Source organism: Polistes canadensis, unplaced genomic scaffold (genome assembly GCF_001313835.1).
Source record: "Polistes canadensis isolate GaletaPanama2010 unplaced genomic scaffold, ASM131383v1 scaffold_4, whole genome shotgun sequence".
Taxonomy (NCBI): domain Eukaryota; kingdom Metazoa; phylum Arthropoda; class Insecta; order Hymenoptera; family Vespidae; genus Polistes; species Polistes canadensis.
In genome coordinates, this window is record NW_014569551.1 from 1,956,855 (window position 1) to 1,975,018 (window position 18,164).

The 18,164-nt window shown below is 30.3% G+C and overlaps 1 protein-coding gene across 2 annotated transcripts in view; it reads left to right on the forward strand.

Annotated features, from left to right (window-relative positions):
* The window catches only part of LOC106787259 (transcription factor kayak), a 55,513-nt gene extending 37,358 nt beyond the window's left edge, over positions 1-18,155 (forward strand). Inside the window, exons 1-3 of one of the 2 annotated variants that reach the window (XM_014749474.1) lie at positions 8,102-8,315; positions 14,935-15,462; positions 16,168-18,155. In XM_014749474.1, the coding sequence (XP_014604960.1) occupies positions 8,247-8,315; positions 14,935-15,462; positions 16,168-16,755 (1,185 nt within the window). In that variant the 5' untranslated portion in view covers positions 8,102-8,246 and the 3' untranslated portion in view covers positions 16,756-18,155. Of the gene's footprint in view, positions 1-8,101; positions 8,316-14,934; positions 15,463-16,167 lie in introns of those variants that run through there. The other variant, XM_014749465.1, reaches the window with a different exon arrangement.
* Positions 18,156-18,164: the final 9 nt, after the last annotated feature.

Genomic DNA, 18,164 nt, shown 5'->3' on the forward strand with positions numbered 1-18,164 from the left:
AAATCATATTTTTAAAATAATAAAACAAATTAAAAAAAATAATCACATCGGCCACGCAAATGTGCAAGAGAGTATCATCTAAGATAATTAAATAGAAATAAAAATTGGATATATATCTTTGGCGTATATAACTTTTTTTCTCTCTCTCTCTCTCTCTCTCTCTCTCTCTCTTTCTCTCTCTTTTTCCTCTTCCATTCTTACGCAATCTCGTAATGGAGATACTCCGAAAGCTAAAGCCAATGTAATATATTATTCTCTCGCGTATAATCCAACGATCAAATCTCTTTTTCTTTCTTTCTTTCTTTCTTTTTTTCTTTTTTTCGCACATGTTTTTCTTCTTTCTTTCTCTCTCTCTCTCTCTCTCTCTCTCTCTCTCTCTCTCTTTCTCTCTCCTGGTATACACCCAACATGATCCGATTGGTGTGTTTAGTGTTTTGAAAATTCCATGCTGTTAGCAGCAAGCAGCAACTCCTACTATACAATACGGCTGATAAAACACAAGGAATTGTTTATTGTAATCCGGCTGGCACATGTTTGCGTATCAAGCTGAGATAAGCTGGTTTTAAATGTCCATCTCGTGTTCGCCTACTCTCAAACCAGACTCTGCCATTTCCTCCGAGTGACGTAAAAACTCAACACGACATACTAAATAACTAGCCTAACACCACCATCACCTTATTCTATCTAACATTTTCAATTAATTGATGATCCTCTCTCTCTCTCTCTCTCTCTCTCTCTCTCTCTCTTTCAATAAAATCAATCGAGAAAATGATGCAATAGAATAAAAATGTATTATGCAATTTGTTCATTTCGTAGAACAAATTGATGTATAAACGAAATTAAAATTTTGATTATATTTTATATAAATTATTATCTCTATATAATATATTTTGTATTGTTTCGAAATTGATTTATTTTATTGTTTTTTTTTTTTTTTGTTTATATTACATACTTAATATGTCTTGATCGAATTTAATTTTCATGTTTTAGTAATCGTCACAGATCACACACATTTGTAACTGTCGATCATAATATTTCTATATTTATCAATAATTACAAATTTTATTTAACACATTGTCAGTTTGGGAGAAAAAAAATAATTATCAATAATTTATCTTCGCATTCCTCTCGTACCTTTTATCTTTATGTTTTTCTTTCTTTTTTTACGTGTTACAACACGAATATTCGAGATATTTGAAACGTTTCGAATCTTGAAATACCTTTCTAGTATCTCTCTCTCTCTCTTTTCCCCCTTTCCCCTTCCCCTTACACCCATCTCCCTCTAATCTTTCTTTCTCTAATCGCCTTTGACGAATTCCACGAGTTAAAAGAAAAAAAATTAGAAAGAAAAAAATCGAACATACGTATCCCTCAGGCCAGAGGCGCCAAGCAACAATCAATGTTTGATAATAACAATGCTGCAACATCCTGGAAGTGTTGTTAAAGAGTGTGGACAGATAAAAGTACGGTTGGGTTTTTTTCGTTAGAAAATTTTCCAATTTTTTCTTCCTTTTTTTTTTCATTAATGCACAATTTGTTGCTTTTTCATTAAAAAGAATCTCGAAATAATGTTAGTTTATTTATAATTTGATTGATTGTTCATTTATCGAAGGAAAATGTATAATGTTAAAAGATTAAAAATAACGAGTATAAATCTAAATCTTCTTGAAAAAATTTATCGTTAAATTTGGCCCCGTTGTAATCTAGGATGATCAATTAATATACTTTTGCTCATTGTTGTTTAATATAAATACATAAAAATATGCAATATATTACAGAAATATTCGTTGATCTATTATTGTATTGTTTTCCTGTTTTGGAAAATGATATAAACAGTATTCAATAAAAGAACTTGTATAGAAGAAAATAGATTCAGTTTACTCGTGAATTTCAAGGATGGCGGTACATCGATATTATGTTAGGTATTTTTAAATAACAATATATAAATTTCGTTTAATTAATTAATTTTTATGTATATAATCACATTTTTTTTGCACAACTTATATAGTTTTTTTTACAATGTAACACATTTTAATGTATTTTCTAATTAATATTTAAGATCTCTCGTACTAACAAAAAGAAACCTTCGTTTTAACGTTCCTAACGATAACTTTGAATTGAAAATATTTCAAATCATTAATTTGTTTATTATTCGAAAGTATATTGTTAGTTTGTTCATTCAGTTTGTGTTATTCCTATATTAATGATAATATTTAACTGATATTTGATACTTAATAATTATTTATAAATAACCAAAAAAAAAAAAGAAAAACAAAGAATAATAATATAATATCATATAATATTGAATTGAATTAAATTTTAATTAAATCATTGCGTGAAAATATATTTGAATTTAATCGATCACGATGTCACAAGTGGTAATAATTTTTAATATAAATCTATGTGAGAATTAAAAAATAAAGAAAAAAGATGAAATTGTCATTCTCTAATATAAATTCGAGTTGTTCAAACTGAAAGAGAAACTTATTTTGGCGATGGTCCAAAATCTACGATCTTAGGAAACCGAACACTTAGAAGACAAGAAGAAGAAAAAGAATAAGAAGAAGAAGAAGAAGAAGATTTGCGACGTGTTCCACAGGTGTTATACTTAGAAACCGCGAACTAATTAAGTCTCATTCGACGGGGTCGTGCTAAAGTAATTGGGAATTTTAACTCGTCGTGGTTATTCTTAATTAAATTGCGAGTTTAAACGATGACTCCTCGAGTCAGCTGAGTATTTTTGAACATTTTTTATTGCAAACAAACAAAAAATGATCGATTTAAAAAAATTAATAAAATATAAAAAGGAGAAAACAAGAATGTTCTTATGTTAATTAGATTTCTTTTTTTTTTTTTTTCTATTACTACGTTTAACAATTTTCTTTTTTTTTTTTTTTTTTTTTTTTTTATATATATATATTTATTCAATCTAAAGTCGACAATTTTTCTTTTCTACATAAATTTATATATTTCGATATTATAAAGTTTCAAATATCGTAAACCATGATGATGGAGAACACGCGAATAAATTTACCATTGCAACAAAAAGAAATCATATTCTATATTAAATTTTTATTTAATAACTATGATATATTTATACAATAAAAATACGAATTAAAACTTTTCTATAAAGAAAAGTGTAATTTCAGCTAATATCACATCGAGTCAGAATTTTATGGAAAGAAGAATGATAAGAAATAATATTAACGTTTTACAAATAATTTTTACAACAGTCAATTATCGATCAAGTATCATCACAAATCGATCAATCGATGAATCGATCTTACTACAAACTATTCTCTAATGACAAAACTGGTCCCCACTCCTCTACCATTTAACATTTCCTACAAACATCATACAGAATTTTTTGTTTTCTCCTTAATCCTAAACAATTGCAAATTGTTATTATTTTTTTTTTGTTCAAAACTGTCTTATTTAAAAACATCCGTTGATTCCACTAATGATGATAGCTTTCAAGTGTTTACATAGTTGTACAATTTATAGCATTGCAATCTCTGATATTTCTTTGAAAAATTTCTGTAAATATTTTTCATACTTAGAGAGTGAATAGATTTTAATGACTCTTATATTTAATTAAAGTACACCCTTTTTTCTACGTGTATAATACCTTATCGAGTTATAAATCAATCTGCAAAGGTTCAAAAAATGTCAGAGAATGCAATGCTGTAAATTGTGCATCATTGCAATTTCTTTGAAAAGTTTTGGTAAATATTTCTTATACTTTTAGCAAATGGATTTTAATGATTTTTATATTAAATTAAAGTGCACTCTTTTGTCTATGCGTAGGATACCATATCAAGTTATAAATTTAGCATGTAAAGCTCAGAAAATGTCAGAGAATGCAATGCTGTAAATTCAGCATCTTTGCAATTTCTTTAAAAAGTTTTAGTAAATATTTTTTATACTTTCAGCATATAGATTTTAATGATTTTTATATTAAATTAAAGTACACNTTGCAATTTCTTTAAAAAGTTTTAGTAAATATTTTTTATACTTTCAGCATATAGATTTTAATGATTTTTATATTAAATTAAAGTACACTCTTTTGTCTATAAGTAGAATACGTTTTCGAGTTATAAATCAATCTGCAAAGGTTCAAAAAATGCCAAAGAATGCGATGCTGCAAATTTTTCCTACTTTGCCATTTCTTTGAAAAGTTTCGGCAAATATTTTTTATACTTTTAGCAAATAGATTTTAATGAAACTTATATTAAATTAAAGTGCACTCTTTTGTCTATAAGTAGAATATCATTTCGAGTTATAAATCAATTCGCAAAGGTTCAAAAAATGGCAAAGAAAAATTGGCAGGTTAGGCAATGTGAATAATGCCTAAGGCCAGGCATTGTTAGCATTGCCGGGGGAGGTTTGGAACCTAGGCCGGTAATGTTAACAATGCCTGGTTTTAGGCATTGTTCACAATGCCTAACCCGCTAATTTTTCTTTGCCATTTTTTGAACCTTTGCAAATTGATTTATAACCCAAATAAATATTCAACTTGTAGATAAAAGAGTGTACTTTATTATAATATAAGTTTCATTAAAATCTATTCACTCTAAGTATAAAAATTATTTGCCGAAACTTTTCAAAGAAATGGCAAAGTTGGAAAAATTTGCAGAACCTCATTCTTTGCAATTTTATGAACCTTTGCAAATCGATTTATCACTGAAATAAATATTCAACTTATAGATAAAAGAGTGTACTTCAATTTAATATAAGAATCATTAAAATTCGTTTGCTAAAAGTATAAAAAATATTTACCGAAACTTTTCAAAGAAATTGCAAAGATGCACACTTTACAGCATTGTATTCACAGACATTTCTGAACTTTACATGCTAAATTTATAACTCGATATGGTATTCTACGCGTAGACAAAAGAGTGTACTTTAATTTAATATAAGTTTCATTAAAATCTATTCACTCTAAGTATAAAAATTATTTGCCGAAACTTTTCAAAGAAATGGCAAAGTTGGAAAAATTTGCAGAACCTCATTCTTTGCAATTTTATGAACCTTTGCAAATCGATTTATCACTGAAATAAATATTCAACTTATAGATAAAAGAGTGTACTTCAATTTAATATAAGAATCATTAAAATTCGTTTGCTAAAAGTATAAAAAATATTTACCGAAACTTTTCAAAGAAATTGCAAAGATGCACAATTTACAGTATTGCATTCTCTGACATTTCCTGAACTTTACATGCCTAATTTATAACTCGATATGGTATTCTACGTGTAGACAAAAGAGTATACTTTATTTTAATATAAGTTTTATTAAAATCTATTCACTCTTTTAGTAATATAAAAAATATTTACCAAAACTTTTCAAAGAAATAGCAAAGTTGTACAATTTACAGTACTGCAATCTCTGATATTTCTTTGTATGAATCTATTTCTTTTCCTAGTATAATTTCCTTTCCAGAATCAGTTTGCGAGTTGCCATTTCGATAAGAGTTAAAGAGAACGTCGTAGATTATTCTTATATATAGATAAAACCATAAAATTGGAACATTTTCTTGACTCCGATTGTAACATTTAAAAAAGAATCTTACGTTGTTGAGAAAACGGTGGAAGGAAGGAAGGAGGGGGGGGAAAAAAGAAAAATCTCACAAAAGTTTCTTTTTTTCTTCTTTTTTTTTTTATCACAGATATACGTAAAAGCGTCATAAAACTTTCTCCCCTGTATCCATCCTATTCTTCCTTCCCACCTCCCACCTATCCCCTATTCTCTTTTTCTTATCTCTTTGAACTCTTTGAAGTGGAAGAATATTTCTTTTTGTATGTGTGTATGTGTGTGTGTATAGGATATATAAAAGGGCTCGCGTTTGAACAAATATTTGGTCGTATAAAAAAATCGAACGAGGTGGCTTGGATTGTCTTTTTCTTGTATGGTTTTACTTATTAGAGAAAAATTGTATTAGAAAAAAATCAAATTAAAAAAAAAACAAAAATCACAATATATTTACAAAATGAATTTACAATTAAAGATCTATCAGTGAATATTTTGTGCGAATTGTTGAGAGAGGAAGGGTGGAGGGGTAGAATCTTTGCGATTGAAGTCATATTAAATTTATACAAAAACAAAAAAGTAAAAAAGAAAACTATTTTAATAAGATACATATATTTGTGATCGCTAATATTAAAAATATTTTTTTCGAAAGATTGAAAGAGAAATAGAACGAGGAAAAGAAGGTGGAAAAGGAGTAGGAGGAGAAGGAAGAGAAGGAACAAAGAAATGATAAGGAAAGATTGAAGAAAATTTGTGACTAAAAAAGAATAACCGATCTTAAGGGGTGGGGTGGTAATGTTGGGGGATAGACAGTGTGTAATCTTCGAACGAAAATATTATTTCCACTTTTCGTGGTGGTAACGATAAAAAAATATAAAAAATAAGTACCCTATCGCATCGCATCGCATCGTTGTTTCACGTTCTCTCGTTTTAGGATAGAGAAAAGGAAAAGTAATCCGAAATAATGGCCGATAGTTTTTTCTCGTAAAGAGAAAAAGTAATATAAAGTGCTGAGAGAAAGAAAGAAATAGAAGTGGTGGGTGGTTTAAGGGTAGGGGTAGTGGGGTTGGTAAGAAAAAGGAAAGAACAAAAAAAATTATTTGTTCCCCCTCTCCCTCTATATATATATATATATATATATATATATTTATTGTCTCTTTCTATCATCATCATCATCATCATCATCATCATCATCATCATCATCAATCCCCCTCTCTCGTACTAATTCGCAAACTCTGTGTTGTGTGTGTGTGTGAGTGTACTCACGTGAAAGAGCCGAGTATACTCGGCACAAGTGATACTGTATATGCATACGTGTGGTTTGTGTAGTAGATGTGTGTATACGCGCGTACATCTACATATAGAAATGGTCGAACTTCGAAAGGTTATTTTTAGATTAGGTTTCCTCTCGTCGTGTAAGGCCACGAAGAAGAGGAGGAGGAGGAGGAGAATGAGGAGGAGGTTAGAAGGTGGGGTAGGGGAGTAGGGGGGAAAAGATTTCTCTCTCTTCTTCGGCGTCGAGACGCTCAGTTTAAGAGAGGCGTCGGTGGAGGACGTTAGCTTTTTGCAAAATAATACTTAAAAAACGATAGTGAGAAGAGAACGATAAATATCAATTAACGAATTAACGAATTAACTACGAAACAACCCCTTATTCCAAACCGCCCTCCAGGGCCCCCCCCCGTATCAAAACTATTAGCACCTACTATTCATCCTATCGAACAACCAAACCAAACCAAGCAACCATAATCGAACGGTGCTACCATACCGAGTAGAAGAGAAATACTAAGTGCGTGAGAGAGAGAGAGAGATAGAGAGTGGGGGGAGGAGGAGATATAAAAAGAAATAAAAAAAAGGAAAAAAAAGAAAAAAAGAAATAGAAGAAGAAGAAGAAGAAGGAGGAGGTGGAGGAGGAGGAGGAGGAAGAGAGATAAAGATACGGAAAGTGTGTGAGAGAGATAGATATATATATATAGGTGTTTGTACAAAGAAAAAGAGAAGGGGAATAAAAGGGGTTGAACGATAGGAGAGATAAAGATAAAGAGAGGTATATATATATATATATATACACACATAATAGTATATATACGTACATATATATATACATATATACGTAGAAGAGGGAAGAAGTAAAGAAGCGTACACCGACGTCCAAAACAAGATCTTCTCACAAAACGAACGACCGACCGACCGACCGAAAATCCAAGATTATTATTATTATTATAATTGTTATTATTATTATTATTATTAATTATTATTATTATTAATTATTTCGTTATTTATAAATTATTATTGTCATATATATATATATTATTTTCTTCCTGTCAAAATTTTGTCCGACATTTTGTTTTGTTTTAGTTTAGTGGGTGTTATTTGATCTCGACGATCGATCTTTTTTGTTTTTTGTTTTTTTTTTTTTTTTAAATTTTTATTACTCTCGTGTATCGTTACCCTTTGACACAATTTAATTTTTATACTTTTTTTTTTCTTTTTCTGTTTCATTTTGTTATTAGTTTTATAAATCGTTTAATTTTTGTTATACTTGAATTTTTTGACGACGAGGACGACGACGACCAACGACGACGAGAGTGGACGACGATTATAATATATTTATATATTGAAGAGAGAGAGAGAGAGAGAGAGAGAAAAAAAAAATAAAAAACGAACGCAATTGAACGAATAAATATAAATCGACGAATAATAGCCAACGAATAATTATGGCAGCCACCGCCATGGATCCAGTCGACATTGCGAATATCCTAGCACAGGAACTGCTTTATCAGCAGGTAACCACATGATAAACGTGATTATAAGCATTCGTGTTTCTCTTCCCTTATCTTTCAATTCTAACGAATTCGTCTTTATATATTGCGGTATTTGTTTTGTTCTTTTTTTTTCTAAATTTTTTTTTTTTATATACTTTTCCTCTCGTAATTATTTTATGTTACTCTCCTTCCTTTTATTTATATTTTTTTTTCTTTTTTTTTTTTGTTAATTTTATATACAGATTATTCGGTCATCATTCGTATTACGCGTTTACAATGCGTCATGATGGGTTGGTATCGTAAAATAATTTGTTTTCTTGATTTAATATACAAGTGAAGATACGCAAAAATAAGCGTGTAATACGTAATACGTGAGTATGTGAGAAAAGTCTACGTGTTTTTGTTAACGATTTGTATTTAAAATTTAAAACAAAGTTTTTTTTTTCTTTTCTATAGCTTTTTCTTGAAGAGGAGAGATAGAAAATATTTCAATTTAATTCGTTAAATTAATTTCCTTTTTTTTTTCTTTTTTTTTATTGGAATTGATTGTCATTAATATTATTGGATTGTTTCTAGAAGAATTGCGTGAATTTCAAATTAAAATTCATAGGACAACGCTTTTTGATATTAGTACAAATTTTTTTGTTCTTGTGGATACAACCATAATACAATAATGTTTATCTTATGAAATATTAAATTAACCATTTAATTTATGCGCAATTTTTGTTAGATTAATTTTTATATTATAGAAACAAAAAAAAACCTCAGTAATTTAAGGATCATATAAGATATCTAATAAATCATAAAATATTATTTTTTTTCGTACAATTAGTATAATGTGTAAAATTTAATCCACCGTGTTTTAATGATCAAACTCATGTTATATGAACTTGAAAGAGAAAGTTTAGTAATGTGTAAGAGGTAAAAAGAGAAAGAGAGAGAGAGAGAAAGAGAAAGATATAAATAGATAGAGATAGAGCAACGATGCGAACGAACGAAACAATTGTGCAATATTGTGCAACGTTGGTTGGAAGTTCCACGCTGGGTCGTCGGTCGTCTCTTTTTCGTGGAACAAACAAATCGTTAAACGTACGGGGAATAATAGTCTCTTTTTATTACCTTTTTTTCTCTTTTTTTTTTTCTTTTTATGTATATCATCGTTGCAAAAATTTCAACATTCCTATAAACATTTTTTTGTATTATGTTTATATCCCCTTAATCCCCAATGCTAAAACCTAATTTTAAAGATTAATATACATTTAGATTAATAAACTTGATTGTGTTAAATATTTGAAACATTTTGAAACAATTGTAAAATTTTAATCACAATTAAAACTCTCCTAGTCAGTTTCTCTTTAAGAAATATTCCACTTTTTTAATATTCACGTTCTATGTTTTATTCCCTTTAACGTATTTTTAGTTTGCCTTTTTTATTATTAGTATTATTATTATTATTATTATTTTATTTTTATATTATTTATTTAATATGATATCAAAAAATTCGCATGCTTTGTTTTAAATTGTAACACAATGTTTGTGAGTTAATAGAAAAAAAGAAAACTGCATCGCATGATTTATTTCACGTTACCACGATTATAATATACATTTTTCTATTTTCAATCGTTGTCATAATTATCAACGTATACGTGCAAATAATTATAATAATTAGTAATAGTAGTAGTGTAGTGGTGGTAGTTATAATTTTTGAAAATAGGTTTCTTTTTTTTTTCTTCATTAAACTTTATTTTATTTTTTTAGTTTAGAAAACATTCAAACTTAAGAGTCTCTCTTCAGGTGTATATGTGAAGGGAAAAAATGAAAGTGAAAAAAAAAAACAGAAAAAACAGAAGACTGCGACACACGAGAATAACTTTTTCATGGAATTCCCTGCAAGGTCGCCTATCGACCTCTTTCATTGACATAAAGTAGAACGTGCGATGTTTTAAAGAACATTAAAGAGATGTACCAATCATAGATCTCATTTCGAAAAAATTAAAATATCTTTCTTATCTCCATTTTCATATAATTTTACTTAAAATGTATATTCCAAATATTTATTACTAACCTTACGTAAAATTATAATACTTTTTTTTTTCTTTCTTTTTGCCATAATCAATCAACATAATTACGTTCAAACGTATATAAAAGCACAAATATATTACGTATACGCGTATTTACATATGATTAACATAAATTTAACAAATTGTATTTTTTTTTTAAATTAACATAAAATATATCGTCAGCGTAAAATCATTCCTAACTTTGATATGTATTTGATAAATATTATATACACGTACATATATATTATACAGACACATATGTATGTGTATGTGTCGCCTGTGTGCGTAATTTCTTGGTTCTTATCGTTTCCTTCTTCTTTACTTTCTTTAATCGAATCGACTCTTTCTCCACGCTTTCAAAATGTCGTCGTAAATATTTATCTTTCCTCCCCACCTTTCTCCTCCCCCTCTCTCTCTCTCTCTCTCTCTCTCTCTCTCTCTCTCTCTCTCTCTCTCTCTTGCTTTCTTTCTTTGTGGGCACGTTTCGCAATGATTTTCTGGTAGCTGATATCGCCCTTTGTCTGCTGTGCAACGCAAGAACCCAGGGCAGATTAGAACAGCAAATGCATTTATTTATAGAATCACCGAGACCGCGTGTGCTCCTTGCTATTCTGTCTCTGTGTATGTAATTGCGTATATATATATGTCATGTGATATCTATGAATGTATATATATATATATATATCGATATGAACATACATATATATGATACATATACAGTATATATATATATCATATCGAATATATACTTTCGTGTCAATGTATTCGTTATTTTCTTATACATAAGTCACACATATATACATGTCATAAATACACATACACATTATACATTTATATATATATTCAATTTCTGTGCATCACATGTCCTCACGAAGAAAACTAGTAGGGAAGAACAGAAAGAGCGAATAACCCGCGTCTCATGAAACGTAAAGCACATTCGCATGCCAACCGACGACGACGACGACGACGACGACGACGTTGCGTTTAGGGTAAAAAAGAATACAGGAAAAAAAGGGGGAAAAAAGAATGAAAGAATTGAAGGGGGAGAAAAAATAAATAAGAAATTAACAACGCGGCGGTGGTGTGATGGTGGTGGTGGTTGGTGGCGACGATGATAATGATGGTGCATTCGCATAAAAATTATTTACACGTTCATGAACGACCGACGACGACGCGTGCGTGTCATTTCTTCTTTTTTTTTTTCTTTTTTTCTTTTATTTATTATCATATTTTTAATATAAGAGCGAAAAAGTAAAACAAACAAGTCCGTTGCCAGCCACACCTTTGAAAAATTTATTACAAATACAAGAAACGACACAACGGGGAAATATATTTCTAAAGTTATTTATTTATACGATGTTTAAAATAGCTGTTTGAAATAAAAAACAATGATATTCGGGATGCGTTTCGAAAAAATCAAATTCCTTTGTTCTCTGTTTTTTCTTCGAATTATCACCGGCCGGTAAAGTAGTTCACATTGGGCGGGAAATTTGAAAAAAAAAAAAAAACACATTACTCAGATATTATTGAAACAATTTACGAATAATAATAATAACGTTATATAAAATTATTAATACGTGTGTATTTGCTTTTCTATCACGTTGGATAATACTTAGTATTATAAATACGTATTCGTGTAAAAGAAATAAGAGAAAAATTGTGCACGATGATAAGGAAACGCGAGTTTGATTCATCCTTTTATCGATATCGAGCAAAACTTTTGTGTAAATATATCTTCACACTTCTACCATTGCAAACTCTATGATTATCGCTATTACTATATTACACCCCACTACCATCTCGAACAATAACACTTTACTTTTTTTTCTATCGCAAATATGTTGCTGCTTTTATTGCTCGCGCGAATATCTTTTGTCGTCCAAATGGAGACCGCGGACGCTAAAGGAACGCTCGTCATTTCCGGTTAGCGTTCCCGAGGTTCTTCTTCTTTTTTTTTATTCTTATTCTTCTTCTTCTTCTTCTTCGCACGTGATCATCATCATCGTACGTATACTCGCACGAAAACTCGTTTTCAAAGTTATTTTAACGATGCATCTCAAACGAACGATATCACCACCAATTATATGCGTAAGATTGTAACATTTTGATTTGTTTGTTTACTTACAAAAAAAAAAAAAGAAAAATAAAAATAATTTTGTTCAGATGATCGTAAAGATTTAAAAGAAAAAAAAAATCCTCCTCATTCTCCTCCACGTTTTATAATTAATTTGATCAAATAATAATTTCATTGCGTTATTTGAAAGAGAAAAAGAAGAAGAAGTGCATTGAAAATTCAAGAAATTATAAACGAATTTTAATTTATTTTTAATTTAATTTTGTTCTTTCCTTGCAAGCTTGCTTATACGATTTGAAATAATTGTTAAATTTTAGTAATTAATTAACCGAATAATATGATTCAAAATAAGTATTAACGAAAATATTTGAAATTAGAAAGAAGAGATGATCTAAACGATTAAAACTGGATAACAATGTGTTATCTCTTCTTATCATCTACATCGTCGAGTTGAAGTTAAACAGCATAGTTATTGCGAGAAGAAAATATCACAATGAATGTTACTTTCTAACGCTTGTATATAATTTTATTTTTATTTTCATTATTATTTGAAATTAATTTATATGAAAAGAGAAAAGAAAAATGTTTGTTGTTGAATATTAAAAGTTGGTGAAATTTAAATTTTGGTCAACTTTTTATTGGACAGTAGCATTTTTGTGATATAGTGGGTGACACCAGTTCCAATTCGTTGGAAAGAGAGAGAAAGAAATAAAAAGATAGAAAAAGAGAGAGAGAAGTATATATATATATATATATGTCGAGTAATTTTAGCGATGACACTTAGCGCCTACGATGTCGTTCGTTTCGTTGGTTGGTTGGTTGGTTGGTTCGTTCCGTTTCGTTTCGTTTCGTTTCGTTCTTAGAACATTTGTTGGTTTACGCGAATTTCACGTTTTCTTCCTGTTGCCCAATTTATCTTTCTTTACTGTCGAAAAGATAATAAAATCTAACATAAGAGGATTTCTAAAAAAAAAAAAAAACGTGCGATAATATTTCGTAAAAAATTCTAAGTAAAAATATTTAAACAAAGATAATATATTATATATAAGGTTTCTCGAAAAAAATATTTAACGGTCACGTTAGTTTGTTAAATCGATTACGATAAATCGATAAATTGATCGATCGATTTCTTTTATTTCGTTCAAAATTCTAATGCAACGAGAAAAAAAAAGAATTCTTTTTTAAACTTTTAAACGCGCATAATATATATATACCGAAATAATTTTTTATATACTCGATCATAGGACAAACAAACAACACTAGTGTGCGGCTATAATAATTATTATGATAAATTTATTTACAATCCTAAAAAAAAAAAAGTTCAGCAAAATAGTCAACACAGTCAGTAAAGTAATAGTCGACAAAATATTCTGGCATCAAAATGTTAAACGTTATTTCTAAATCGAGATTTTGAAAACGAATAAGGTTAACTCGATTACGAACAACAACTTTATTTTCAATTTTAAAAAAAAAAGGTTTAAGCGTCGAGATAAAAAATTTTCATATTTCACTATCACAAACGTAATAAAATTAAATTAAAATCTAATTGGTCAAAACAAAGAAAAAGAAAATTATTTGAAATCCTACCAAAATTATATAAACGTCCATCCAAATTTATGACACATTTCAGTTTGAAGATAAAAAAAGAAAAAGAAATAAATAAAAAGAATTTCGAAAAAATAGAATAATTATTTTTGACGATTAAACAACGACGACTCACATTTGTAATATTCGCTAAGATATATTTATGTGTCTTCTTAAGAAAGAAAGAAAGAAAGAAAGAAAGAGATAGAGAAAACTACGAAAGCGATTAGATATAATAAACGGAGAAATAGATTAGGTAGAAATCTCACATATGACGAGTCTGTTGTGTGTTGAGAGAGAGAGAATAGTAAGGTGTGCTTCTAAGTAAGATTCGAATCGAGTAATTTTAGCGATGATACGAACGGTCCGTAACGCAACAAGCCCTAACACGAGAGAAAGAGAAGTAGAAGAAGAAGAAGAAGAAGAAGAAGGATATATCCAACTAAAGTTGCGATAACTTATCGGCAATTGGATCACGATTATTTTTATCAGTGCCGTCCGTGTCTTCTTTGCTTTCGAATCCGAGGCGGCGGCGGTGACGGCGGCGGCACACGCGTGATAATAACCCAAGTGGACAGAAACGATAAAAGTGTTACGCGAGAAAAAAAAATATAATATTTTTTCCCTTTTTTGTTTGCCCATGACTATTAGCTTTTTCCCCGTCACTTCCTCCCTTTTTTTCGTTTCCGATCCACTTTTATATTATATTTCTCTTCTTCTTTTTTTTTTTTTGTATTATTTCCAAAGAGACGTGTGTAAATACCTATAAAAAAAAAAGAAAAAGAAAATATCACGTTAAGATAAGAGAATGAGTTAGATAAACGACGAGATTAAATATTAGGATAACTAAGATTCTATGAGTATAATTAAATGCAACAATAATTTATTTTCCTTTTTTCTTTATTGTATTTCTTTTTTACAGTTGGTATCTTTAGACGGATTGCACAGTGGGGTACCAACTAGAACAACGCCAACGTTGACACCAACCACGTTGCGAAGTATCGAACAGACTTTCCTCGAGCTTACAAGCGAAACAGGGTCCCACAGTCGGGAGGCTGGTTTTGTACCACCTTTGGTCGAACCATCCCAACCGACTCCGGCTCAAACTCAAAATCTGGCTACCCATCATCACAATCCTACGAATAATCTGATAGAAAGTCAGCAGACTTTACCTCAACAACAGGAACATCAGCAACCACAACAACAACAACAGCAGCAGCAGCAGCAGCAACAACCACAACAACAGCAACAACCACAACAACAGCAACAACAACCACAACAACAGCAACAACAGGCTACAAAACGCAATATGGGTGGAAGGAGACCAACCAGGACGATTGGTATGACACCGGAAGAAGAAAAAAGACGACAGATTAGACGAGAAAGAAATAAAATGGCAGCTGCTAGGTGTCGCAAGCGAAGAATGGATCATACAAATGCCCTTTTAGAAGTAAGCGACAATTTTTTCTTGTATGTCTTTTCTTCTTTTCATTCATCGTTTAGCTTGTTTTTTTTTTTTTTTCTTAACTCTTTGAAGCATGAATTATACGTTGTTAATTATTTTTTTTTTTTGATAACATCTTAAATAATTAAAATTAATACAAATCTATCCAATAACTTGTTTTAATTACATTGTATACATATTTAAAAAAAGTAGTTAATAATAAAAATGTTTTGAAGATAACGTGGATCCCTTTCGTTGAATTGTAACAATTCTACACACATGCTTCAAATAGTAAACAATTGAATCATCCGATAGTATCAGAATAATCGGTTCTATCGATTACCATTTCCACGAAGGGAAATTTATCATCGATCCCTTCTTCTTCCGAGACACTTGATTCGACGACTCTCCAAAGAATGAATTTCAAATTAAGAACGATATAAAATATATCTTTTTTACGTTCTAGATAGTAACAACATTATCGTCCCTACCGCTATGATCCAACATCCTCGTAGCGATACCGTATATAGAAAGAATTAAAAAAAAAAAAAAAACTGTTACTATCGTGTTACGAGAGTCGAAGAAAATGATTGTTTATAAAAGAGAAGGGATCGATGACAAAAAAAAAGAAAAAAAATAAAAAGAAAAATGATGAGAATAAATTAAAAAAGAAAAAGAAAGTATCATCATCATCCTGTTTCGTGTTCACAGGAAACGGAGGGCTTGGAACAGAAAAAGCAGAGCTTGCAAGACGAGATACATCAATTGCAGCAGACCAAAGACGAGTTAGAATTCATTTTGGAAGCACACAGAACCGTTTGTCGTTTACGTTCGTCCTCGCCACTCGACGTGAAGCCTGTGATAAAGCCGGAAATCCCGCTGGAGGATCAATTCGCTGAACCACCAACAACGAAACGCGACACATTGACGTCCGCAAGACCGAGCAGACCAAATTCACTGCCGGTCGGTTTTGACAATAACAATAGACCAAATTCCTTGTCGTTCTTTAACGAACCAGTATCAATACCAAAGGATAACAATAGACCAGATTCGTTGAATTTTAAAACGGTTGAAACACCGGCATTCATGAAACCATCCCTTGACGTTGCTGGTATGCCAATAACAACTCCAACAAGTGGTATACCATTCAATTTCGATTCCCTGATGGAAGGTGGGACAGGATTAACACCGGTATCAACACCTCTCATACCATCCTGCTCCACGCAACAAAGGAACAATTTATCCGCGGTTGATCTTAGCTCTCCTGACGCCAATCCACCTAAATTGGTCAGCTTGTGACGCCAAGATGACATTATGAAATATGAATCGAATGAGGATGATCCAGAATGAAGCAAATCTTGGCCTGCGATAATTATGCAAATATAGAAACTCGCTTGCCATTTAGAAAGAGATGATATATATATATAACAAAAATGTGGGATTAAACTCTCTGTGTTGTACGTGTGCTTTAATTCGCCTTTCTCATAGATCATTGATCTTTGAGTACTATTTGAAAAGACAATAATAAACACCAATGAATGTCACATAAATTTCAGAGAGAGAGAGAGAGAGAGAGAGAGAGAGCGAGGGGGAGGAGGAGATTGTTTAAGATATAGGTATGATTGAGGAGGAAGAGGAAAATGGAAGAGAAGAAGTTGTTCGTTTTTTTTATTTTTTTGACGTTTTTAACACGTCAAAGAGACATCACGAGTTGCCATAAATAAGAAATATATAATTATAAGATTGTATTTTTTTTTGTTCTTTCTTCAATCCGTATCCCCTCACCAATTGCATCTGAGAATCATATTGGTTTACTTTTTTCTTCTCTCTCTATCTCTCTCTCCTTATGTAGAGTTAAACAAAACAAAACAAAAAATGAAACAATTCTAGTAGCGTTGCGTTGCTATATATTTTTCTCTCTCGTACGTTCGTGCAATACACACACAAATACATACACACATACATACACTAATGAAATATTAAAAAATTACAAATACTTTTTGTTCCCTTCGCGTCCGTCGAGCAGCAGCAGCAGCAACAGATCATTATTTGAAAGATAAAAAGTGAAATTAAATTGTTCTTTTTCTTTTGAATATTTCTTCCTCAGGATCTATTATATCGTTGACTATGAGCGGGAGTATTTTTGTACGTATTATAAAATGCGTATGTTGTAAAAAAGAAAGAAATAAGCCACCTTCTTCGATTGCTAATTATTTAAAAATCGATGAAATAATTGATCATCGAAAAAAATAATACGAAGAATATTTTGATATACGTAGAAAATAAAAAGCTTTGTGATCTTGATCTTTACAATGGAAGAATACATTTAATTGTATACGCTTTTAATTGTAAAGCATTAGCAACGATTTCGAATCGAATAATTTTTAACTATTGTAATGCAATTGTACTCTCTGGTGATGATCGATTTAAAATGAAATATTTTCTATTTTACATACCTTTCCAAAAGCGAGATATATTTAACAGAGATTGGTAAAAATGGTTTGTTTCTTATTGTCATTATTCGAAGGCGTGATAAATAAATGGAGGAATAAAAGTCATACTTTTAATAGCGATACACACCGGTGTGCAGATGGCATGTAGATAGCTAACATCTGCATGCAAGTGATAATAAAGTATATATATTTATATATATGAATATAAATATATATATCTATATATATATAAATTTTTTAAAAGATGCAAATAAA